Source organism: Pseudopodoces humilis, chromosome 6, assembly GCF_049639895.1.
Source record: "Pseudopodoces humilis isolate 2021_Gansu_Grassland_sample_001 chromosome 6, ASM4963989v1, whole genome shotgun sequence".
NCBI lineage: Eukaryota > Metazoa > Chordata > Aves > Passeriformes > Paridae > Pseudopodoces > Pseudopodoces humilis.
This window is the reverse complement of record NC_142205.1, coordinates 38,361,154-38,387,659: the sequence shown is the minus strand read 5'-3', so window position 1 is coordinate 38,387,659 and position 26,506 is coordinate 38,361,154. Positions and strand designations below refer to the sequence as shown.

General features: G+C 36.8%; 1 protein-coding gene across 2 annotated transcripts in view; it reads left to right on the top strand.

Annotated features, from left to right (window-relative positions):
* TLL1 (tolloid like 1) overlaps nt 1-26,506 on the top strand; it is a 127,244-nt gene that overhangs the window by 63,356 nt on the left and 37,382 nt on the right. For both annotated transcript variants that reach the window (XM_088056879.1, XM_088056880.1), the window contains exons 5-10: nt 1,613-1,730; nt 8,604-8,782; nt 10,585-10,690; nt 13,553-13,677; nt 20,047-20,162; nt 25,462-25,564. In XM_088056879.1, coding sequence (XP_087913005.1) covers nt 1,613-1,730; nt 8,604-8,782; nt 10,585-10,690; nt 13,553-13,677; nt 20,047-20,162; nt 25,462-25,564 — 747 coding nt within the window. The remainder of the gene's footprint in view (nt 1-1,612; nt 1,731-8,603; nt 8,783-10,584; nt 10,691-13,552; nt 13,678-20,046; nt 20,163-25,461; nt 25,565-26,506) is intronic.

Below are 26,506 nucleotides of genomic sequence, written 5' to 3'. Positions count from 1 at the left end.
ACAAACTGACTCAAATGTGTTTTGTCATTCCTCAATTTGGTTTTCAGATAGGTACACACAGACATTGTATATGACAAAAGGAAAGACTGGCTGCCCTATATAAAAAATTCTTAGAAGAAAACTGTAGAAAAAGTTACAACAGTTGTTATCCTTGAAAAATGTAAATGGATCAATATCAATGTGGATATAAAAGATAATTTAAAACAAAAACAGAGAAAGGAAAGCAAACAAATAAGGGAAAACATATGAAATATCATCTTATTTATTGTGCATGATAATACAGGGAACCAAAAAACCATGCAAATGCTCACACATTGTATATGGAGAAACCAGAGTCATTCATTTCAAACTGACATATACAGTCAAGCTTTCAGTTTGGGTATTTAAACAGTACTGTACCAAATATGACCTTTGCTTTAGGATTACTGTCTTCAGAAATAATCGTAGTAAACTGAATGAAAGCACCATATTAAAGATTTTACCTTTTTCATAATGAAAGATAAATTCTAAAGCTTGGAAAAAACTGCTTAAAGGTAAAAGAAAAGGGCAAGATGGAGTGGAATAGCCTCTGTTTCTTAGAATATGGTGTGATTTGAACTTGCCATTTTCATGAACTTTCAGGTTTTGTTGTCTTTAAGTTCTAAAAACATTAGATTTTTTGTTTGTTTAATTATCCTATGTTGTAACCTGCAAGGTGAGTGTATTTTTGCTAGCACATTCTTGTCAAATAATACTCTTCTTTGTGGATTTTCAGCTGAGAAGAAACACAGATACATTCTCATATGCTGCCTCTATCAATAAGCCTTGTCTTTTGTCACGCAATGAAATTATATTGCTCTGATCTCTGAAGTTGTCTTCTGTGCTGAGAGTTGGCCTGAATGCTCCTGCATCTAGGGGATAGTTCTGGCCTTTTCTGGATATATTTCTCATTTTTAGATCAAATGTCTAGGTGTGCTTTTACCAAATTCTGAATTTGCCACTTTTGGTGGATCATTTGTTTTCTGAGAGATTTTGATGCAAAGAATGGGGGACTGGTCCCTGTTCACGACAGCCTTATTTTAATCAAACAATTTTACCAGTATGCCTACTTGCATGGCTTAGATTAAACTGGTGTCCAGACTTGAAGGCTGTAGGAGTTTTTTAGTGGGTTTGTTTTTTTTTTTCTGCTAGATAAATAGCTATGATGTAAAGTTACCCAATTTTGCTTGTTCTTTTTCTTTCTGGTTTTTTTTTCCTCCCCCCAATGTGGTTCACTTGATAGTTTCATCTGGGAAATTGCTTGGTGAATGTTCTGCTGATGCAGGCACATAAGCAACGCTGTATTTCTTCTGCTGTTTTCCTCTGGTGTAGCGTAGTTGTGATCCTTATTGCAGGTTTTATATTTGCAGGGGTGTGTCAGGCAGTGCTAGCCCCCCTTGCAGGCGCACGCATTATCACGAACTGATGGCCTGACTATCCCTTTAGCTGGAATCCTGCCGTACATGGGACCACAGGGACACACAGAGGGCTTTATGATTCAATGGCTGCTTCCAGGCCTATATTCCTAGTCTTGTCTGTAAGGAGGAAGCTGCAGTTAGGGAAAACCTGTGGTTTCATTGGATTGTTCCTGCAGGCACTCAGCGCGCCATGTTCAAGCAGGCCATGCGGCACTGGGAGAAGTACACCTGCGTCACCTTCATCGAGCGCAGCGATGAGGAGAGCTACATTGTCTTCACCTACAGACCCTGTGGGTAAGTGAGTGCTTTGGCCACGTCTGTCAGCTTTGCACTCACAAGGGAATAGATGCTTCACAGGAAATGAATAGATAATTACTGCATTTAAATGATGCACATGTTCTGCCTGGCTTCCGAGTTCATTCAAATGGGTGTGTGTGGTAACTTGGTCAAGCTGCACCTCTTTTGTCTATTTCTAGATGAAATTATTTTAATATAAATGCATACAGATATAAGACTTTTATTTTTTGCTTTCTGTGATGCTTCCAGTGTTCATATGTGTTCTTCTAAAGGTATTCCAGGTTTATGATTCGTTTATTCTTCAATTTCTCCATGTCCCATATTTACTGTCAAATAAAATATGGACATCTACCCCACATCCCTTTTCCAGCTAAATTGTTGTTTGTAGTAATTTTAACTCTTGTGTTGTTGGACTATCCATGACCAGATTTGTTTAATCACCAATCTTATGGCAATTTTGCAAATTCCTTCTTCTGGGTCATTCATTTGTGAAAGTGAGCAGAACAGGTTTTATTACTCATGAGTGCAGCTTTCCATTAGTCACCATGTTCCATCTTCAGGTATTACTGCTCACAAATGCCTCAGCTATGTTTGCTATTTATTCCACTCAGAATTCTTCATTTTATATAGTGCTCAGTGAACTTCCTAGGTGCACCATGTTTATTTCCTGAGGAGTGCATAGTGCCTGTGGAAATTCTGTCCTTCTGACAGTCACCTCCTGTTAGAGTTGCAGGCTCTGCAGTAAACAGCTCTCCATCTTACTGGCTTCCTGATCATTGAGCCCTTTGCTTGTCAACTTTTGAATCATAATAGGATAGAGTAGTGAAAAAAAGTTTTGTGACCTCCTTGCATTGTAGGAATGATCCTGAATGTATTTAATTTTTAGCCTCTAAAATTACATGTAGAATTATCTGTTTAAAGCACCCACTGTATTCTTCTTAAGGTATAGGACAACATAATAAAACCTACTCCTTGGCTACTTTTGAAAGGCATTGCCTTTGCCCTGGAAAGTCTCTGAGCCACAGATCCTTGCAGCAGGGGAGCTTATTCGATGGTTTCCTGTCATGTTCTTGTGCCACTGTAGGTTTGCTAGACCCCCCTGAGAAACAGTGCCAAATGAAATGGACTTTTGTTCTGAGCCAGCATGGGTATGATTTTAGTTAACACAACCCATGAGATAGGATTCACCCTTTAAATAAGGTTCAGGGATACTGACACACAGCTGAAAGAAAAATGGAAAGAAGAGAATGATCATGGCGGTTCTCTTGCACTCATGGAGACAGAAAGCAATTTAAACAGAAGACTGTGAAAAATATGTGTTTTCAGGCACTTTTGAAAGAGATTTATGGGGGTATCTGCCAAATGTAAATTCTAGAACTTCAAAATACCCAAAACCAAATGACAAAAATATCTCTCTAACCAGAGAACTGTTCCTTAAGCTGCTTGATATTTCATGAGATCAAATCACTTCAGGGGAAAGCTGGATTATAGCTAGCTTTACCCAGAAGGTTGGAATATACTCAGTATCCACCTCCAAAGTCTATATTATCCCTTATCGTTAATGTTGTTTTTTTGAAGGGTACTTTGCAAAATACAAATAATTTACCAAGGCTGTAACAAGTTTAAAATAAAACCAAAGAAGAGTGTGGCTATGGAAAGTCCATCACTGATGAAATAAAGCTAGGCCAAACAGAAGGGGCAGTTGAATGATTTTTCTAGGGGCCCAGAGGTCGTTTCAGGAATACCCAGATAAATAGGGATGTATATTTTCTGGGTGAGGAGGAGCTGTGCACTACCCAGCAGCATCCAGTGCTGACGCAGGATTTTCCACGGAAAGAGCCCAGACTAAAGTGACACCAAACCAACTGCAAACACTTTCTGCTACATGGCCAGTCACATTGAAACTAATCTTCAGCTCTTTCCCATGGCACCCTGCTGTGTTGGTTTGTTAGCACATTGTGTCAGTATTGTTTGTACTACCATGGCAGCTAACATTCACAGATGGCGGAGACTTTATTGTACTTAGCGCTGTTGAAATTAAAAGCTAAATGATAAACCCTGCCCCAAAGAGCACACAGTCAAAACATAACACATTAAATGGAACAAAGTGGATGGTCATATATGTGGAAATTCAGGTGGCAGTATCTACAAAAGTCTCATATGACAGCATTAGCACACTAGCAAGTGAAGTGTTTCTGAGCCTTTGTAAACAATAAGGATATTTTGGAGCGTAATGCATTACATCTTGAAGCAGTTCATGGGAAGATCATCCCAGAAGGGCAGTGATTAAAAAAGCATATTTGAAATATAGCAGCTGGTTATAAGAGATACGTGACTTTCTTAAAGTTGAGAGGTTCCGTATCAGCGAGGAACGAGAGATAAGTTTTGATTGTCATAGGCCCATTAGACTGCAAGGGATCTCAGAAAGATGTCTAATGTATTCTTAAAACAGAAATAGCTATTCCTGTATCATTGCTGATACATACTTATCTAACTTGGTTCTAAAAACCTGCAGAACTCACTAATTCACAGCCTTCTAGGAACTGCATTGCTTCAGCATCCTTTATATGAGAAATGTAGGAATTTTGGGCAGCATTGTTTTGTCATGGCTAGACCAGATATTTCTTACTGCAGTTAAAGAACATTAAATTTTTTCCCTATGGCCATAGAAAAGAAATTCCTTTTACTTTTTGAATAAATCTGTTATATAGCTTGATACTAAGTCCTCCCTCCATTCTGTATTCTTGTAGGCTAGAAAACACCTAATTAATTTAATCTTTCTGGGTAAATAGTGTTTTCTAGGCCTTTAATCACACTGCTCTTTGAGATTCTTTTCAGCTAGTCCACAGCATTCTTTGATAGCCCCAAAACTCAGGCATGTTTGTCCAGCTGAGTCATTACTTCTGCTGAGCCAGTGCAAGAGCTAATTCATATTACTTGTATTACATCCTCTTAGGTACCTAAGCACTCCCTAAGTGCCTCCCTGTTTCTCAACAGCTGCTATGTTCAGCACATGGTTGGTTGGGATGTTATTCTGGATAAGAGTCAGAGCTCTTTCTACAGCAGGGACACTCCATCACTGGTTGCAGTCTCTACAAGGTTTTGCACATCTTAAGATGTCAAGTAGCTCTGTATTTCCCTTTCCAGTTCTCTTGTACAATCTCTTCAAGTTGCTTGTCTAGTTTATTTAACCTGACTTTGATAACAGTTAATTATTAAAATATGGTTTCATAATATAGCTGAATCACTAACTCAGTACTTAGAAATTTTCTAATTAGTGACAGTCATTTGTGTCCATAAACTGCAGAAGTGAAATTAAGAATAAAGTATTAAGATACTAGTGTTTGTGATTCTACTATCAAGCAGTGTACACTAGCATTAATATGAACTACAGCAAGTATTTATGCATCTAATCGATTAAGGCAAATGAAACTCTAATCGGTAACAGATTCAAAACACCCTTTCTTCATTACTGTTTCTCTATCCTTATGTTTTTTCCTATAAAATTGGAAGTGCACAAAGACTCAGTTAGTATACTTCTCTCTATGAAAAGCCAAAAAAGAGCCAGCATATTGGGATGGCATTTAGTCACAATGTATTAATAAATATTATTGTGTACAGGATCAAGTTTCTTTTTACATAGTGGGACAAAAAAGAAAGGAACAATTATTCATATTGTTCAGGTAGCTCAGCATGCCTTTGATCTCAATTTGTTCTTCATTAGAAGAGTTAAACAACTTTTATGACAAAATTCAGATGACTTACTGCAATTGCTACTGTATCCTCTAAGTGTGTCTAAGTGTTTGACAGATCTGTCTGAGATAAAGGAAATTCAAATCTCTTTCAAATGCTTCCCCAAATATTGTAGAGTGAACAGATGAACGTTTTAACCTCTTTTGAACTTGCTAGTGTATTAAAAAGGCATTTAAAACTTAAAGTCGGTGAAACAGATAAATTTATTGTCTGAGGTGCATTGTTGTAGCATACTTCAGCTAAAGAACATGTCATAAAAGGTGCTTAATCGTGCTTATAAAAATGAGAAGAAACCAAAGTTGTGTTAAATAATCTGTGCCTGGGGAAGGCTGACTTGTGCTCTCAGGTGCTGAATAACCCTGGCAGCTGGCACAGCTTCCCCTCTGGCTGTGGTGTGGCCTGCAGGAATGGTGTGAGCAAGGCACAGGCTGCCAGTCTAGAGCACGGTGCACTGACAAAAACACTGGGGGAGTGGTTTATAAAAACACACTGGGATGGACAGCTGTTAGCTGAGCAGTGCTGGTTGTAGTGCTGGGGTGGACATCATCACTGGTCAGAAAAAGAAGCAGGAGACACTTCTGCCATCACAAGTCCTCTTAGAGCAGTGAATCAGAACATTTAGTAACCACGATTGTATCTTGTTCCCTGACAAAAGGCAAATTTTTCAAGCCAGATCATAGCCAGTTTCTCCTTTGTAGAGATGGAGTGATATCTGTGATTGAAGGAGTGCTCTCACCAAGAAAAACGCTCTGCCTCCTAAGTGAGATTTTGTTTGGAAATTTTGTGAACCTCTTTTTCTTGCTTTGTGTAACATAAAGGTGATCATACACGATGCTAGTATGCTTATGAAATGTATTCACACCTTCATACAGTCAGTGCAATGGCAAGTTGATGTTGTGGTCTATGATGATTTTTATATTGTCACATTTTCAAGGGTGCAGCTTTTTTAAAAAAGGACATCGACCCTACCTGATTCTCTCTTCCTTTGTATCAAGAGTATTTTTGACAGTAGTTGTGAAATAGTATTACTTAAAAGAATGAACATATTGTTTCATTCATTTCACTTTCTCTTTGTCATTTGCTTCTCATTGCTCACCATCATTAATCAGCTAGACTGATTAAATGGAATTAGAGATTCACAAATAGTTACTGTCTCCAAATGCTGTCTGGTGCAATAAAGATTAAAGAGATGAGCTTTAAAACCTCCCAGTTGATTCATTTTAAGGGGTGTGACAACTGCTCATACAGCACGGAGATCTTGGTTTTATGTCAAACACACCTGGGGTCAAACCCATAATATTACAAATTAATTTACTTCATAGATTTTTTTAATTTTAGTTTTCCTTATACTTTGTCTCAGTGCAGTTGTTTAAATTGTTTTAAATTGTGTAAATTGTTGTAGCTTAATTGGATGTATCTGGTGTGCTTGACAAGACATTCAACCTAACAAATCCTAATGACCCTCTGTAAGTGTGAACTGCTGCTGTTATTTTAAGACTTGGTGTTAATTCTATTTTCCTTGGCATGTAAAGAAACACTCAATAAATTTCTTTATATTTTCTAGGGAGTTCTTGAAATCTGTCAAGTAAACTCTGTAAGGGAACTCTCACCCTCTGGCTGCTTACTTTTTAGGAGCAGGTTAGCTTTAAAAAAATATTTCCCAATATGTTGGGGTTTAGATATATAGTGTTAGACAATCTAGAGGAATTCTATGTAAAACATTGCTATTAATTTATTTTCTTCTGGAAAAAGCCATCTGTCAGATGAGGTACCCTCAGTTATTAAACACATTTGAGAATGCTCAACCTTTCTTTTTCCTTACTACAAGAGAAAAATGTCAAATTATTTTGTCAGACACCTAAAAATCTGTTTGATATATGAAATGCCACTAAAAGCTTTCAGAAGTGATCTAAAATACAGCCTTAAAAAGGTATACCATCATTTGGTCCAAAAGAAGTAAGAAGGACAGGAAGAGGAACTGTAGTTAAATTCTTGTTTTAATATTTTGCCCTGGTTATCAATAGCGTCAATAGGAGCAAAGCAGGAGACATCACAGAAGGTACTACTCAGAATAATTTCTTTTTCACTTTTTCCTTTCTATCTGTTCATCTCCAATGTATCACTGTGAAAAAACAATATTGACTATATAGACAAATTTTTAGGTCACCAAATAACGTCTTTTCTTGCTGAAGCATGCAATGTATATGAAGTCAATAAAATAGACATGTTAAAACTATTGAAAATATATTAAATGCAATTTTAGGTCTCAATAACCTGTTGATTTGTTTTAAGCCATAAATAATCATTAATGTTCTTTAGTTCTGCATTGTAATTTTTCTCTGTATAGTTTCCACACAGTGACAAACATGAAGACTCTGCAGAAGTGTTTAAATTGTTTCAAACAAAAGGATTCTTTCTGCCTTTTAAATGTGCTTAGCCTAGCTTTATTCTCATCAATCCCTTGCTCTGCCATCATGTGTTGTATTAAGATCATAAAAATTTTTATCTGCAAACTAAGTTCCAGGAATTAAATGTGTTTAAACATTTTGAGTCTCCAAGGTGATTTTTCAGGATAGTAGGTGAATGGTAAACTACGCAAGTTAAATTGGTTGCGTGGTTGGGCTTGAAGGGTTGTGGTAAATGGATTGGACTCAAGCTGTGACTGAAATTACAGTATCACAGGGGCTTATCCTGCAGCCTGTCATTTTTAACATTTTATCAATGACCTACCAAGAGATGATGATGCATACTATCATCAGAGCATTGTTTAATTTTATTCTTTTGCTGAAAACAAGTTCCCATGTCATTCTATAGAATGATTGAAGAGATTATCATGACAGTGAGAATTCTCTTGATCAAAGCTAACATATTTTAAGACCCTGAATAATATCAAAAAGGCCCCATTCATATGCATTTCGAATAATGAACTGTTCTTGTAGAAGATCTAGAGTTTGTACAGACACCTGAAATTATGCTGTGCACTGTACTGCTGAATTTTTATATCCTATTTTCTCAAGTTTTAACTGAATTTTCTGTGTGTAGAGATATGTATGTAAACAGATTTTATTGTAGAGATTTATATGAAAACTTTCATCTGTGTTTGTGTTATAATTACAGGTGCTGTTCTTATGTGGGTCGAAGGGGAAATGGTCCTCAGGCTATATCCATTGGCAAGAACTGTGATAAATTTGGCATAGTTGTCCATGAATTGGGTCATGTGATAGGTTTTTGGCATGAACATACACGACCAGACCGTGATGACCATGTCAGCATCATTAGAGAAAACATCCAACCTGGTGAGATATTCTGATAAGTATTTTGGCGGGGGGAAGTGTTTTTGGTGTTTCCTTCATCTGCTTAACTCTATTAGAACTAAGTGCTGAATAGCTGAAATAGCATTTATGCCTGCTATTCCTCTTACCTTGACTGATCTCAAGTTGATTTACAAATAAAATACTGAAATTATAGTATAACATTTTCCAAAGGTCTGGCTGAGTAGCAAGCCATTAAAATTGAGGGCTAGAAGGAGCAAAATAACAATCATGCTCAAGAAAAAAGCCACTGCTCTTAAGGCTCTTTAAAAGTCCTATTTCTGTGCTTGAGGAAGGACATTTCTCTTGTAGGCTTTAGTGAACGATAAGGAGAAATACGTCAGTAGCTGGTAAAGAGGCTTCAGCTTGGGAGGTAAGGTGAAGGACTTTGAATCTGTGACAGCCAGGCACAGGTCCTGCAGTTTAAATGTTATTCACCTCACCCTCTACAGAACATGCAGCTTTAGTCAGTGACCTTGGTGCTGTTGAGATAAAGCATCTGAGGAACCTGAGAGCTTTAAACTGTGACTGTCAGCTCTTTGCCACCCTAACTGTTGTGCCCTTGTGTTGGGTAGACAAGATGGGAGGGAGGTAGGCGTGTTTCATTTGCAGTGTTCATAAATGCGTATGATCTTTGAGACACATTGATTTTGAATTACAGGAATTCTATGCTCAAAAAAGGGTGAAATCAGGAATTGTCCAATGATAGCTTGGAGTATTTGCTGCTTTAGAAAATATTTAAAAATATATTTGAGGTATGATAAATCTTTGCCACTTCATCTAGGACTTGGAAGGAGACTGGCAGCTGACACACACTCCCTTAAGTCTCTAAAGTCCTTAAAGGGCATGCATGTTTAACCTGATTTCTTGTCTCGCTGTATTTGTTGACTTGTGCAGATGCCATAAGAGCCCTTCCCCTTTTCTTTTACTGTGATAAGAAAACCAGCTGGAGTGCCATCTTCAGATGCCTACTCTTCCTTTCAGACTCTCTGGTTTCTGACTGAAACTTCTTCATGTGGTGTGGCATGAACCTGAGGGTCACTAAATGGGATCAGGAAGACATGACCACTGACACATTTGGGTTTTGTTATATTATGCAGCTTATGCAGGTTAAAATGTTAATGTCACTGCAGGGCTTTTTTGTAAAACTCCAGTGGGAATATGAACTGGAGCAAGGAATGCTTTGTATTGCTAATGTACTGATTAGGTCAAAGAACTTAGGTTATGGAATTATGAACTAAGTATAATTCCCTTTCTCCTGTTCTGCTCTTGTCAGTTTGCAACAGCTGTATCTTGAAAATGTGACTTTGTAGTATCTGCATTACACGAAGCTTCAGAGAGCAGCCTTTGCTGAAGCAAAGTCTCCAGTATCCAGTAGTTTAGTGCTGGATTTAGTATCCAGTTAGACTCTTAGTATGCAGTCTAATATGTGAGGAGTGTTATTCTGGAGTCTTTGTTGTCAAAACGATTTCTTTTAGGAATTAAGAATCAAACCAGAAATTTGTATGGATTGTACATGAAGCACATCATGATGTGTGGGACCTTCATGTGTCAGTTGCATGAGACTAGTCTTTCTGAATCCAAGTATACAAATTTGATGTGTGTGTCAGAAGATGTCTGCCCTATCAGTTAAGAGGGCATTATGAAGTCACGCACTTTCTCCCAAATGGCAAAGATTTATGAATGTCAGCAAGTTAGGATCTTTGTTGTTTTTCTTTTCCTGTTTAGTTTTTATCTTTACAGAAAAAAAAGATGTTAAAGAATCTATAATTATCAATCATTTGTAGGTCAGGAATATAACTTTTTGAAGATGGAGCCTGGAGAGGTGAACTCCCTTGGGGAACCATATGACTTTGACAGCATTATGCACTATGCCAGGAACACCTTCTCAAGGTTGGAGTCTCAGGTTATACCTTTTGACTTTTAATTCTATTCCTGTCTGTGAATGCTAAGAGCTATGCTTTTTTGAAGTATTTTGAAATCCCTTGAAATGTCCCTTGCGATATAGTATTCCTACAGCAGTCAAAGCACAGCTTGTTTATTTTAACTGAAAGTAATTTAATTATATTTGGAAATGCATTTCTTTTCTGTTCAGTTTCAAAGCAGCCTTTTGATCTTTCTGCAGTTCTTTACATTTTCAGACAAGATAAACTGGAAACTGGATCATTTTACATGATACTCACTTTTTTTTTTGTCCACGAAAATTTGAATTTAGAAAAATCAAATGAATGAAATTACTAGGAATGTTATGGGTAACATGATCTGTTCTCTGAAAGACAAATCTCCTTTGATGCGTAGACTTTCATAACTACGTATTATGCAGGTAGAGCACAGGTTATTTGGATATCTACCACACAAGCCACAGACTTTGCTAAGGACTGTAGTCAAGCATTTATAACAGGCTCCAGCCTCCTCTCTGTTATTTTTACAGATTGTTACGGTCATCAAAACCTTATTATAAAGACTTCTCCCGGTTTTGCTCTGTCCTGTTGCAGGCTGATCCATTCTCAGCTCTTTAGTAACTGATTGGGGTTCTCTCTGAAAGGATGCAGGTTGTGGGGAGCTGTACAAAGAACTGGTCCCATAAGTCAGCCCTACTCAGGAGAAAAACTGAAGAAGTCTCCTATTATATTTCATCAACTAATTATCCTCTAAAAATACAAGAGAAATGTAAAATTAAAAGACACCTCCAAAAACACCCAGCAAAAATTATTAGTTTTGAAAGTTATGTGCTTGGGTGTTTTTTTGGGTGTTTTTTTTAATTATTTGTTGTAGTTGTTTTATTTTCTTTTCCAATTCATGCATTTTAAGGCAAAAATACTAGACAATCTGCTACTTTGAAATAAACTGAGGGCCACTAAAACCTTACCAACTTTTGAAAATTTCTTTGGTTTGTTCTCTCAGTATAAATGATATTATTAAATAAAAATCCAACCAGGGGCTGTATTACTCAGCATACACATAATTCACCCCTGGAAGAGCATGGGAATGAGCCACATGAGGTAGTTATTAGTCACATTGCTTAATCCAGTTACACATACCAATACCTTAAGGAAGAGATTATAAGAACCTGTATAAAATAGAGTAATTGAACAAGACAGAAGCCCCTCGAGTCCTAGGGCAATGGCAACATCAAGGTAATTTGATTTGTTGCCCCTGATCTCACCACTTTTCAAGCTGGCAAAAACTGATAGTGCCATGAGTAGACATGCCCTGCCCCAAGGTACAAGGGGGTGTTACTTCATACTGTTTAAAACCAGCAAAGCCCTGAGGCTGGGTATTGATTTGCACTAATTCATCCTGCAAGCGTGAGTCATGCACAGTGAGGCATATTGCCAGCTGTTTGTTACGCTCACCCAGATAAGTAGTCTCAAAACATCATAAAGTTCTAGTCCTACACAGTGATTTTGTTCATGCTGTATTAAAACTTACAGTATGTTCCTTCATTAAAGTGCTAAGACGCTCAAGAGAGGATTGTTTTCAAAGTTTTTCAAAGTATGAGAAGCATCAATTTGATGTTGTGCTGAAATTCAATGGAAAATTGAATTATAATTTATAGATGCAATCACTTTCTAAAGAATAATGTGCCTTAGTTCTAGAAACTGATTAATGCCATATGTAGTTTATTTCACTGTTTAGGGTAACATCCTGAGATGATTCTGTCTTTGCAGAATTTCTGGTGATGCCTCAAAAAATCTGCCTCGATAAAGAGAGCAGTATGTATCTGCAACACTCAAAATGGTTCATTTATTATAATTTAAAAACCATTTCTAAATGGTATTCCTAACTACAAAGATCCTTGCTGTTCATTAATTTTTGGATCTATGTTATGTCTGAAAGTACTGGTTTTACTTTTCAATAAAAGCCCTACAGGTATACAAGTGACTATTAAAAAAATTAAATAAAAAGAGACTAGAGAATCATATTCTTCTGCTAACTTCTATTTTATGGCATTTGAGTGTTTTTAAATTCTTCAACATGATAATAGAATGTAATTTTGTATCTTACTCTATTAAAATTTATTTTAGAATACCAAAATATTTTAGATCATATTTAAAATCTGGGAAATTTTGAATAAACTGCACATTTGGAACAAATGTTCTATGATGTCTTGTCATTTAAGGTTAATGTCACTAAAATCACATATGGTAAGTTGATATATTTTATTGTGAGGCAAGTTAAGGCTGGTAAGTAAGCATTTCTGTTTTGAAAGTGTCAGCAGCTAGAGTGGAGTTAAATGTCTTACAACACTTAACACAATCATGATTGGCAAATGTTTTTGACTTTACCTGCTCTCACTTGTAAGTCAGACTATAGGCCTTCTCATAAAAACTTTGTTATAAATAGAAACTTTGTGATTAAGAATTTTGTGCTAAAGATTAACTTATGTATTTTAATGCAATTTTTAATTTTTTTCCCATGTAGCAATAACTCAACAGCAGTGTCTTTTCCCTTTGTAGTCTTAACAGTAGTAAGAGATCTTCTTCCTCTTGTTTAGCAGAAATATAAAATCTGATATGTTAATTGATGTACTGAGAGAAGATTCTTTTTTGGTAACTTTACGTAAAGTTTGCCAACCTGAGGAATTTTACGGCATGCTGTCTGAATTTAAAGTGCTGTATTTTACCCTCCTATTTATGCCATATGTAAAAACCAGATTTACAAAACAGGTATACATTCATGGAACTTGGAGAGTTTTATGACAGAAACCTGATAGGGGTTTTTGGGGTCTATTTTTATTTTTATTTTTTTTAGGGGCATGTTTCTGGATACCATTCTCCCTTCCCGTGATGACAATGGTATACGACCTGCCATTGGCCAGCGTACCCGTCTAAGTAAAGGAGATATTGCACAGGCAAGAAAGCTGTATAGATGTCCAGGTATTGCACCACAAACAAACAAAAAACACATACTAGCAACTGTTTGACTTGTTGTTCAAGAGGAATGATAAACTTTTTGAGTCAGCTGCTCAATATTCTCTTTCTGTGTTGGCAACTGACATAGGCTGCTCAGGAATCGAATCATAAAAAAAATCTTATGGATAAGGTTACTGGAATGCAAAGCGCCTAAGGACAGATGAACTGTATCAAGCAACATGACATTTCAATCTGTTTTTCTTAGCTGTTCAACATCTAGAAAAAGATGCTTGATATCACTTCTGGTTTGCATACTGGCTGGAGTCCTTTATTTGGATTCAAGTGGAGTGCAGAAGGAGCAAAGTGAATTATTGCACTCGACTGTGAATCCATTATATTTTTTCAAAACTTGTCAATAGAAGAAGCGAGGACAACTAGATTGTAAACTCTTGTGTGGAGTTTCTACATTTTTAACAGATGAATTTGCAATTTTAATATCTTCTGCCTAATTCTGTCATCCTATAATTTGAATGCATGTTAATTTCTTATCTCAAAATAATGTGGTAGAGTTGCTGTCTGCCTCAGTGACAGCAGTGGCAAGCCTGGAGTAACCCAGAGACTCTGGTTCATGTTGTTCTCTAGTGCTCTTTCTTCACTAAGTGCTGCCAGAATGGTGGAAAACTCAAAGGAAAAGGTTTTAATTTCCTTGCTTTAGTTACTGCTGATATCACAGTTAACCTTTGGTGTCAACCAAAGAAGTTAAGAAATGGCATCTCAGTCAGAATTTACCAGCAAGATCCTTGAGGGAGGCTAGACATCCCAGCTCTGTGCCACACAGGCTTACAGCCCTACTGCTCCTCATGGGAATTAATGACATCTCAGGAACCGTTTCAACTTAGATATAGTGCCACTTTTAACCAACTGGTCAATACAAAAAGACTAAAGAAAGGGACCAGAATTAAAGTAAAGGAGTTGCTTCAAGTTTGTACCAGCAGCAATGGGATCTCCTGAAGATCTGGGGATTCTGATGTGCATTTGGTGTACACTGTACAGCTGAAATACACTTTTCCTTCGTGCTGGAAGTACACTGGATCTTAGTCTTGTATATTCTGAGATCATGCACAGAGCTTCTGGGCCTGCCAGAGCAGAAACCACTTAAACACTTTTTCTGTAACAGCCGTTCTTTTGGGAACAATTTCTACACTTTCCTTTTGGTACAGAAAGTGCTTTAAAAATGACACATTTGGCAGCATTATTTCTAATGAGAGCATATAGAAAGCAACAATTTCATAAACACAAAGAATACACAATTGTATTTTGATAAAAGACGTATTTTGGAGGAAAAAATAGTCTATAAAAATAAAACTACTATGCAAGTAGGTAGTATCTAAAGATCATATTGACTTAAAAAAAAAAGTAAGAAATTGTAAACTAATCTTTTAGTATGTATGTAATATTCTAATATGCACTTTCAGAGCTGTAGAAGATGCAATGTATATTTTGTGCTAATGTTCAAAGAGTCGTTCAGAGAAAATATCCTTTTCATATATGTCATGAAGTCTTGTTGAAAGTTCATTTCACAGTATTGCAAAACCACTGTGGTTGTTCAGTAGCAGTGTGCACTTGAAAAGTAAAATTTTTTTTGCAGCACTGGTGAACATAGCTCACATGAATAATAAAAATGAATGGTGGTTAAAGGATTATGCTCCTTTTCTGGCACCCAGCTTCGCAAACTTTGGAATAAAACAAATTGTCTTTCCAGCCTTACTTAGATGAGCCATGCCATAAAAGAAAGTCAATTTTAAGACAGAGAAAAAAAGCAGAAGTTTTTTCTACAAATGTTAAATATCATACTATTTAAAGTGCTGGTTTTTCAGTTAATATTTTTAATAGAAGCTGCGTAGCTGAATAACACAACCCAAACTGAATCCAATAAAGAAAGCAAATCTCTGAAAATTGCACAGTTCTTTTCTTCTAATAAATTTTCCAGCAAATACTGAAACTGATAATTCAGACAGACATAAAGATTTTGCTTTTATGTAAAGAATCAAGTGATCATTATAGAATATAGCAATAAAATCCCTCATACTGTGTTGGTTTTGGAGCTATATTTTATTTTCTGTTTCAGACAAAAGATATTAATCATGATGCTTGCTTATGATAAAATAGCAGTGAATATTTCAATCCTTAATAATTATCTGCATTATTTCATATGTTCATTTGTGCTGCCTTAAATGCAATACAATGAAAATGCAGAAAACAATGACTTAATTAGCATTTTCCAGCATTTTCATTTACGATAAAGGATTTTATAGTATTGTGCATGTTTTGTTTAGAGTTCTAATTATTTCTGCAAACAGTTAGAGGTCCAAGTCTTTTTCTGGGGCCCATGAACATGAAGTTGAGCTCAGGGTTGCTGGGAAAACACAGGTGATCTTCACAGCAGGGAAGCAGCTGAGTCTTCCAGGGTGTTTTAGCTAGTCAGGATATTCAGGGTCATTATTCAGGAAGGAGCTTACTGACCAAGAAACAGTTTTGAGACTGGTGAAGCCAAAGAGTGAGATTTGATAACGTGCCTTTCAGCAGCAGGGTAAGTGCCAGGTCTCTAAAATGTAGCAACAGCAATTTTGGTTTGTTTTTAACGTAATTGCTGATAGGGATCTGTTACATTTTAAAACCAAATTATATTGTTATGTGATGGAATAATAAAGGGAAAGAAAACAACTAAATTGAAGTCCTGCCTCTGCCAATCTGATTTTGAATTTTGAGTGTCTTGGTATTTGAGAATAAAACTCGAACTTTGAGGCTGGATGTGTTACAGTGGTTTTCAGACAGTCTGAGTGATAAAATGTGTTTTCTTCTAGCTGCTAAAATTTCAGCACAGGTCTGCCTCTACAGTTTTATACAGAAATTATAGTTAACATTTATATGTAATTTTATAGGAGTAATAGAATAAGAAAGGAAAATGATGGAGAAAAATTCTCATATGCCAAAAGAGAGGACAAAAAAATAAGTGAGTAGAGTGGGACTGCATAGATTGTCTAGGAAAGGAGTCTTGGACTGGTGGGAGAAATCTGTTTAGAGGAAGAGAAGGTGGATGGACAAAGCTCAGCAAATTTACGAATTGCTTGGGTCTGTGACAGCGTGTGTAGAAAGCAGCAGATGAAAGCTGAAGACTGTCTCTTTTTTGTGCTGTTCTCACTGTTCCTCAGGCTTAACTTGCTGCCATCCCTGTTAGATTAGAAAAGAATATTCACCTTCAAAAGTCAGCCTTTGTTCACTGCAGAAGGAGAATTAGGGTTTTTATATTAAGACAGTTTCCCTATAACTATAAAGAGGAATCAAGTCAATAGTAAGACCCTGAGTTGTAGTAAACCGATTTAAGTTTTGACTTAACGAGAAGATGATCAGCAGCAGGCATTTTTAGGGCTCCGGGGCAGCTTAATTTGCCATATATGTATAGCTGTACAGACTTGTGTCTAAGTCTTAAAGAACTTACAGAAAAAGGGTGAACTCAAATTAGCCATAAATTGTAGTATGAATTTGCTAGTGCTATGTACAAAGGAATGAGACATGGTTCTCTAAGTGTCCTGGAGGATCAGGGCTTTATCATTTGCAGATTTCACAGTAATCCTTGATGGGACTTGACCATGTGTGTAGGCCAGCCCAGAGAGGTGTCTCACACAGGCTGTGTAATTAAACACTGCTGCAGAGTACACTGGCTGGAATTGCTTTGTATAAGCATATAATCTACCTGCTGCCTACACCCACTGCTAATCTTTACAAGGAGAAGCAAAAATAGTTTCCCTCTCCTAACCATGGAAAGTCTTATTAGATGTCTAACCTTCTCAAGCTATAAAACAGAAGAGAGTGGCTTTTATGGCTAGAGTATGTGTGTGGGGAAAGCTAAAGTGGTGTTTCTGCAAGTGGTCTAGCCTAGTAAAATTGATATAAGGCATGACATTGGAAAGGAGGAAAAAGCATAAGAGAAAACCTTGAAAAATGTTAACGATTAACAAAGGAATAAAAATGTACAAATGCTTTATAAAACACAGCCATATAAGATTGAAGTTGTAATTGATATCTTCTGACTTGAAATATATTAAAATAACTATGAAATGAAATTTAAGTGTGTGGCCCCTACCGCTCATTTTCCTTTCACATTTCTCTCCCAAAGTGGATTTCATTACTAGTGGGCCATTATACAGTACAAAAAAATTATAATATTCTGTTTTATAAGCCTAGTCATGAATGCTGCAGTTGCTACAGTCCAAATACAAAGAAAACCTTTACATTCTCTAGTGATAGAATTTTACCTGTTTCCCGTTATTGAGAAATGTGCTTTTCAACAAGAAATTTCCACATATCTCCCTGTCTACTGCAGCTTTGGAAGCCAGCCTAGAGCTCAGATCCCATAGAAAATAATTCAACTAATGATTGGCATAAGCTGTTCCTGTTATAGTTCCCTTGAGTAATCAAGAATTTAAAATGAAAAGATAAATATGGCAAAACACATAAAGCCCAAGTGCATTTTATAAGTTCTGATTGTGTTAATTCTTAGTAGAAGCAATCTACTTACAAGTTTTCTTATGCTTCTGTTAAATTTAGAGATATTTCTGAAAATAATTTAAATTTGATAGAGAGATCCCAGGAATGTAATAAGGATATAAGGTAAATTTTCATATTAAATACCTTTATTCTTCTGTAATTCCTGGGGGTGGGGGAAAAAGTTCCATGATTCCTTTTGCAACTTAAAAGCCATTGTTTTAGGTCTGTACGCATCTTCTGTATATGAAGCATGGAATGTTCCAGCGTAGTCTTAATGAAACCATGCCCAAGGGGAAGAATAAGAGAGGGCTCTAAAAAGAGTGAGAGGAGTGCTTGGATTCTTGTGGATGTCTCATCTTCGGGCCCTTCTGTCCTCTACTCCAACAATTTCGCTGTTGGCTTTTTCTGATGTGCTTTCCTTACACACTGTAAGCTATGGCACAGTTCACCAGCTCTGGGGGAACTCAGTACAGAACTCTGCAACTTAAATGACTTTGCATTCATTGTTGTGTTAAAAATAAATTGTGGTTAATGACAGATATAGCCATTTCACTGAAAAGGCTTTGTGCAGAAATGTCATTTGCTGTGGCTGCCTGCAATTTTTTAAAGATAAAACCACATTTTTTAAACGAAGGGAGGAAATTTTTTTCACGTTTCATTCCTAAAGGACACGGTGATGGTGGCTTTAGGTATTACGCTTCTTGAGGGCCATGCCAATCTTTCCTTTCTCTCCTCATCATGAAAACCATTTGAGTGTCAGAGTGCATATTTAATGCCTCAAATGTAATTTACGCCTGACATAACAGTGTAGTTGTCCAATCCCATCTTAGATGCATTTTAACAAAACAGCCCTTACAGCTGTGTTGTCTGACCTTGTCATAAGCAATCCTTTCCTTTGTCCTCTTTTATTTAAAGATTTTCCGGAACATTTATAATTCATTGGCATTTTGATGACAGAGTTGTTCACCTGCTGGCAATGGTAGCCCTGTAATTTGGAAGCACTGCAGATCTGATTACACTGTTAGTCATGAGATAATATCAAATTCCTATCTGTATGACGTCTGCAAAATCAGTGGGTGAAAAAAATTAAGATCAAAAAAGATGACTGACTAAGGTGCAACACCCTACCAAAATCAGTTTTAATGGTAGTGGCAGTAACTTCCATGTTATATTTTAGTGTGAAGATGATTTATTAGCCAACATCCACCAGCTTCTAACAGCATGATTGACAGGTGAGAGAAGGTTGCTAAAATTTTCAGTAATAAAGAGTATAAAAGCCTTTGGTATTTTAAGACTTTATATTTGCTTTGGTTTTTTTAGTCATATCTCTACAAATCCCTTTTGCTAGGAGACTTTGTCAAATAAAGGATTTAGTTTTCCCTACTAACATAAATGAGTTTAGATCAAATCAGTTTTTCATGTGGGTAAAGGACTAAATTAATGAAACCACTGACAAAATTTCAGTTTGATGCAAGTCATGTTGTGCTAGCATTTGTTTTAGTTCTTAAAGGATGCCTAACTTTTATTTTAATTACCGAAGAGTTCTATGTATATATTGCAGTTGATTGACAGCAATGATATTTTTAAGACTGCCATAATTTTGGTTATGTCAGCAGACAACACACAAGTGAAATAGTTCATGGAATAAAAACATCCCGCATAAAATGGAATGAATGTCAGACTGGCTTAAAATCACGGCTTTGAATAAATTTTAAACTAACTAGTTTATTTTCCATTCTGCATCTGCAGTGAGTTAAATGTATTCTGAGTAGATATTGGAAAGATGCATTTTTCTCTGTTAGGCACATTAAATTTTATATTTTTACTGTAATTTGTTTCTTTCAGCCTGTGGAGAAACACTGCAGGAATCTACAGGCAACTTTTCTTCTCCTGGATTTCCAAATGGTTATCCTTCCTACACACACTGCATATGGAGAATCTCTGTGACCCCAGGAGAGAAGGTATTTTAACACTCCTTTATCAAGACACAGATACTATATTCAAAGCAAAATGTTGTAATTATTTATCTTTTTGTTTAAACTTAAGAGATGCATATTAATTGAAAATAATGGTGTGTCATAAAAAATGAGACAGTGGACTATGTACTGTTGACTTTTCTTTGATCTGTGGCATTAGAACCACATCATCGAATCAATGGGTGTCCATATGAAATAAAGGCATGATTTTAATCTGCTGTATGTTTGCACCATGAGCTTCCTTTAAAACTGGCTCCCAGTTCAATTTAAGGTTCAATATAAAAGTAGAAGCGGTGGTTCAGGTTCCTGAATGGCCCATTTTCGAGCATGGAAAGCTGACTGAGCTGTATGGGGCTGATAGCTGGGCTGTAACTATGGAAGTTCTTAGTGTGTTCAATAAAGTGTTTCTAAGATGAAACTGTAATAACATTAGTAAGGAAAGTGTCATGATGGCTGTTCCCTGGAACTGGTTCTAGTGCATATAGTTTTACTTTCTGGGGATCAATTTTATGGGAAAAAGAGCGGGGGAAAAAATGAGCTTGGTGAGAGAGAGTTTGGAGAGAAATGTGTCATCCTACTGAAACAAAACCTGTCCTTCTCCTATACACTTTAAAAATGTGCTGGCTAGATCTTATTTTAAATTGTTGGCTCAAATATCAGGCTGTTTCAAAACAAAAAAGGATAGAGGGAGTGATAAAAAGCTTCAGCTGAGACAAAATATGCAGGAAAAAGGATGTAAGTTTCCTTACATGAAGTACTGGCTGATATCAAGCAGACAAATACTAAGGACTAAAATACAGAATCCAAAGACTTGAAATATAGAATCTAATAGATTCAGTACTGGCAAGTTCAAATAGGAAGACCGAGCACTTGCCCCCAGATGTTTCGGTCATTTGTCTCAGAAGTCTCTCACTATGCATAAAATAGACAATTTTTCTCCTGATTATATTACTTTATTCCATGTTTCTTTCAGGTCAGGGTCCTGGTAGACACCAAGAATATACACTCTTGATGTTCCAATAGATCCTGAGGAGCTGTGAGGGCATTTTCTACTGTGGGGAATGAAAGCAAAGTCATTTGGAGAGTGTTTGCCCTCCTCTGGGCAAGAGCCAGTGACAGGAGGAAAACTAAACACTCTCTGCTGGGAGGAAAAGGGTGGCTCAGCAGGTTGTCAGGGAAAATAAATGAAGAGATGAATAAGAGAATGTTTGTGCAAAGGATGAAAATTACTCTAGATAGTAAATTTATGTCCCCATCACTTGTGTTTAGACATTACTGTGATAACAACAAAAACGGCTTAGGTTTTTTTCACACCACTCCATTGAAAAAATAATTTTTAAATGTGTGTTCATCTACAATTATTTGCTCTTGGAAAAAATACTAATGTGTGAGTTAATGTTGATGTTTAAGTATTTATAGCATACTCCAATTTGGTCTAGGCCTATCTATAGACACCAGTGTAATATTAATATGTTTGTAATATAATAAAAAGTCTTGTGTTTGTAACCACCACTGAAGCTGTATTATACTGGACAAAATATTAATGGGGGAAAGCCCCTGTGCTGAAGTCAGCAACGTGAGAGGGCTGGCTCCTTTCCTAATTTACCTCCTGCCCCAAAAGTGGCAGAATAAGCAGAATTTTCTAGTTGAAATTCTGCATGACAAGTCATGTCCATAGGGCACTGTTATTTCCCCCAACTCTCTAGTGTCCATATAGTTCAGCAAGAATAAAGTAAATTATATTTGTGCTAGTGTCAAAAAGTCTGTTCTGTCCATGCGATTCCCATAGGATATTCTTTAGATAAAGAACCCTACTTACAGCCATGAGGTCTAAATATTAGCTAATGCATATATCATGATACCTTGGACAAGCATTATACTTGATCCCGATTTTTCTCAGTAGACAGTGATAACACATTCATATAATGAAGGGAAAATTAAACGTGTTTTTTTCCTTTGCTGCTTTGGCCTTGATAAATCTCAGGAATATTGTGTGGAGGTTAGAGTATGTGTAAGTGCATCATGTCATGTTCTGAAAGGTCAGTGAGCACTTTAGTCACCTAAAAATAAACTGAAAAGGCTTTGCCTAGCTCTCTTCTATTTACTTATTGGGATTTAGCATTCTGCTGTGTAAGCATAGTTTGGACTACTTCTATCCATGGTCCTTTCTGCAAGTAAGGACTCTTCTGATCTTTGATGACAAGAAATTTAATGAAGGCTGGGACTGCAGTCACATGCACTAGTTGTAGAATTCCCTTTATTCACAAGGCATCACAAATTGCCAAACCAGTGTAAAATACGTATGTTCCTATTAGTAAAACAAGGTAGTCCATTTGCCTTTTGCTTTAGAGACTTAAGACTGTAGCTGTCAAAGCTGTACTCAGTGTACCTGTACACAGAAAAGTCTCAGAGGGAGGATGGTGTTATTAATGCTGTATGCCCCCAGCCAGGGTGAATCCTGCCTCCTCGTGTGTAGAAATTTTATCGGCAGAGGGAGAGTTGCAACTGTGGCAGTGTTTTATTTGAGTCCGCCTTTTTCAATAGGTTATGCTACGTTTCAATTTTCCTTAATGTTTTATGTGAGACTTAAAATAGGCCAGAAAATCCTTGATTGATATGGGTAAAAAAACGCCACCTGCAGAAACCTTGGTTCATATTACAGGTTGTATATTTTGTGCTTTTTTATCTCAGGCAGTAGGAGGTATGATATATTCTCTTGGAAGCTGCAACTGAATCTGCTGTGTAATCAATAATTCTTTAATTGTGCTGACAAATACCCATTGATTGCTTTTCCTGGGAAGCCTCTCAGCCATCCTGTCCCCTTGAACAAGCTCTGCCTTGTCTGTAGCTCTATTTAATACTTTGCAGAATAGCAAATCAGAATCTTAAATATATTTAAACTTGTTTGGTTCATGACCAGAAATCATGCTGTGACAGATTGGGGGTTCTGCCTATGTACAGCTAATGAATTCTGGTCATGTGTTAAGAAACTGCTGTATCATCAAATACCTTGGCATGTCAGAATGAGAAAAGGCTGTGAAGGTTATTTCATGTAGTTTCAAAAGTAGGGGCCATTGAGAAGGCTCATTAAATTTTAACCGTTTCCATTTAGACAGCATCACTTTGAGACATTGACATGATCACAGCTAAGTGAAACCACCCATTTGCCAACTCTATCATGGCAACTAAGGCTTGGAAAAAGGTGAGTTTCCAAACACAGAACAGAGAAGAAATGCAATGTTTCAGCTGTGTCATGGAAAAAAGAAAACTTGTGGCTAGACTGGTGAGAGACCTCCAGGCTCTGAGGAGCTGAAGCAATGAAGGAGATGCAGGTTGTGGCTTCTGTAGCCTGCTTCCAGCAGAGCCAGCTGGATTAGTTTAAGCAGCTGTCTGCATCTCATCAGGGCAAAGAAAAAGGGCTTCCCCTTGTGAACCCCTCTGACTGCACAGATGAGGGGGTAAAGCTGGCATGGCTGGAAAAGGATGAGACTGATGAGGGCAGCAGGATTTCCAGGCAGTATGGCTAAATGCAGAGTTACCTACTTAAGTTTTGAGGAAAAAAAAAAGGTAGGAGTTTAGAGGGAATCTGAACTGCAAAGTGGATGATTTGAGGAGAATGAAACTTTTGTAGCTGGTGTAGTCTCTTTATTTGAAGGAAGAGTAGAAGGAGAAAAATTCTGCCATGGAGAGAGAATTGCAGTGTGCATGAGAGAATGATCTCTCTGCCATCCTCTGAAGTAGATTCAAATAAGATTTGGAAATGTATTAAAAAACTGAAGCAGAGTAAAGCATATGAATGTTAGTATTTTTAGCCAGCTCTTCATATTTCTCATGGTAAATAGGTGGTTTTGGAATTCTGGTAATATTTGTGCATTTATATCTTCATCTTCCTGAAGGACTGCCCAAGTAGTAAAGGCAAAATGTCCCTCAGGTTAAATATCCATGAAAGACTACATGAAACAGAGAAGTTTGAGATGGAACAAAACCATGTTATCTGACTGTCTGTGGTTCATTTTTCCAGTTATGGTGTTAAATTTTTTTTCCTTGTAACTGGACTAGGGGTAAATTCCTCTCCTTTCAACTGACACTCACAGCTGCTCCATAGGCTGCCATGGAAATGTATTTTTGCAGTGTGAGGTATCTGCTACTGTGAAGCAATTTGTGTTTGTTTTATAAAGGGAGGTTTCAATTGCGAGTTTCTAGGATCAAAGCTAAGACCAATTCTATGCTCAAATGTGAATAGAGAGAAATTTCATTTAGCTTGAAATATTTATTTATGTACACTGAGGAACTGATTCTGAAGAAGATTAATTGTTTTTCTAAATGCACCTAAATCCAATAAAAAGGTATTATTGAAAATTATTTTATAATACAAAATATTAATAACTTTTAATCTGCTCTATTGGATTTATACCTGTAATTGCAGGACAGGATGATAAGACTATTCCAATCAGTCAGGGTTTAAACTGTAGCTATTATGTCAATGTGTGGTCAGGACAAATCCTATTCCTTGTGTTAAAAGTGTAAATTTATGACAGTTTGGGATTAATGTTTCTAAAACAGGGGTAATGTAATTTAATATAAGGGTAGTCCTTGTAGTGAGTATAGAAAATATGCCTGTTTACAGATATGCTCAATAACACTTGGAGTCCAAGTTCAAAAGTTCCAGAACTGTGCAGAGCTCAGATTTCTGTATAAAAAGCTTTATTATAGTTTCATTAAGAATCATTAAGGGATACCATTAAAGGTGTACCATTTCCTATTAGTGAAATTGTTTTCAGAATTATTGTCCAACATTGTCAACATTTATGGGTCAGAGAGTAAAATATCTTGTCAAAACAGCAGTAGGAGAAGCAGAACCAAAATAAAACAATGATTTTTAATTTTTTTTTTTGCAGCTGATTGTAGTTAGTGCTGATTATAGTCAAAATGTAATGGAAGAGGAATTGGCAGTGGAATTATCAAGTAGCATACTTAAAATGATATTACTCTAATTAGCATTCTCAAATTTTTATTTCTCAGTAAAAAACTCCCTGTGAGCAATTAAATGTGAGTAGTTTGTCTTAAATCTGCTCAAATATATAAGATTAAATAAACTTTTCATGTTCCCAGGAAACCTTTACTTAGTCAAAGAAATACTTGAGGAGAGGATAATTAAATGTCTAAATAGTTGGAATCCCATTACAGGTGACCACTCTGGCTTCAGTTCTTCAGAATGTTGTTGGGATTGTTTTTCTTTTATTTACCACACACGATTTATTTAGACCTTCTCATCTGATTGCAGATCGTTTTAAACTTTACCACCATGGACCTTTACAAGAGCAGTCTCTGTTGGTACGACTATATTGAAGTAAGAGATGGCTACTGGAGAAAATCCTCTCTTCTTGGTATGCAACTGTTGAATGCTGCACCGTCCACTGCACCACACTCGTTGGGCTCAGTGGACCTGCTGTTGAACCCACAACAAACCTCTTGGGTTTTAGGTGTCCAGAATGTGTCTAAACTTGGGGATGGGGAAAAAGCCCCTCTAAATGGCCTTGACTTTAAGCCTTCCTTTCACTGCAGCTTGCCATTATGCAGCTGCAAGTGTGGAAAGATGCCAACTACAAAATATGCAAGATTTTGCTTCGCTTACGGATATTGAGTTATGAAGCTGCCATAGTTTTTTTGCAGAGAAATAGGGAAGTAGTTTACAGATAGCTCTGCAGAGCATGTGATGGGAAATTCATAGGTCACATGATGAGAACATGCACCTGCTGTAGAGTTGTTCTTACAAGCTCTGTGCCTGTTCCTTTAAGATTTTGAGTAGATTGCTTCTATTTGTTCTTTGGGTGTCCTTCCTTGCTCTTGCAGAGACGAGACACTCAAAGCAATAATGAATTAAATTTGAGTTGCAACTGAAATGTAAAAGGTGCAGTCATCCTACTTTAATTCAGGATGTTGGTGGGAAGATTCCACCCCCCATAATGCTAGTGTGCAGATACAGAGGACAGCTCTCTAACATTCTAAGGAATGTCTGTTCTCAGACATTCTAAGGAATGTCTGTTTTCTTGGCCTTGAACAGAAAATAAAGAACAGTTAAGACTAGACAGTAATTGTCCTCTTCTCCTGTTCCCTACCAACTAGAAAAACAGAAATTTTTCCTACCTATGCAGAATTTAAGAGGGTTATATAGAATAGGTAATTTAGATGTTTTTAAATCTCTTTGGCCCTTAGGCACAATGAGCTGTATTACTGTGATGTAGATTGCATTGCTTTCTTAAGATAAGTACTGACTTTTCCCTTCCAAAACTCATGTGTTTGTACGTATAGAAACAATCTCTAACAAT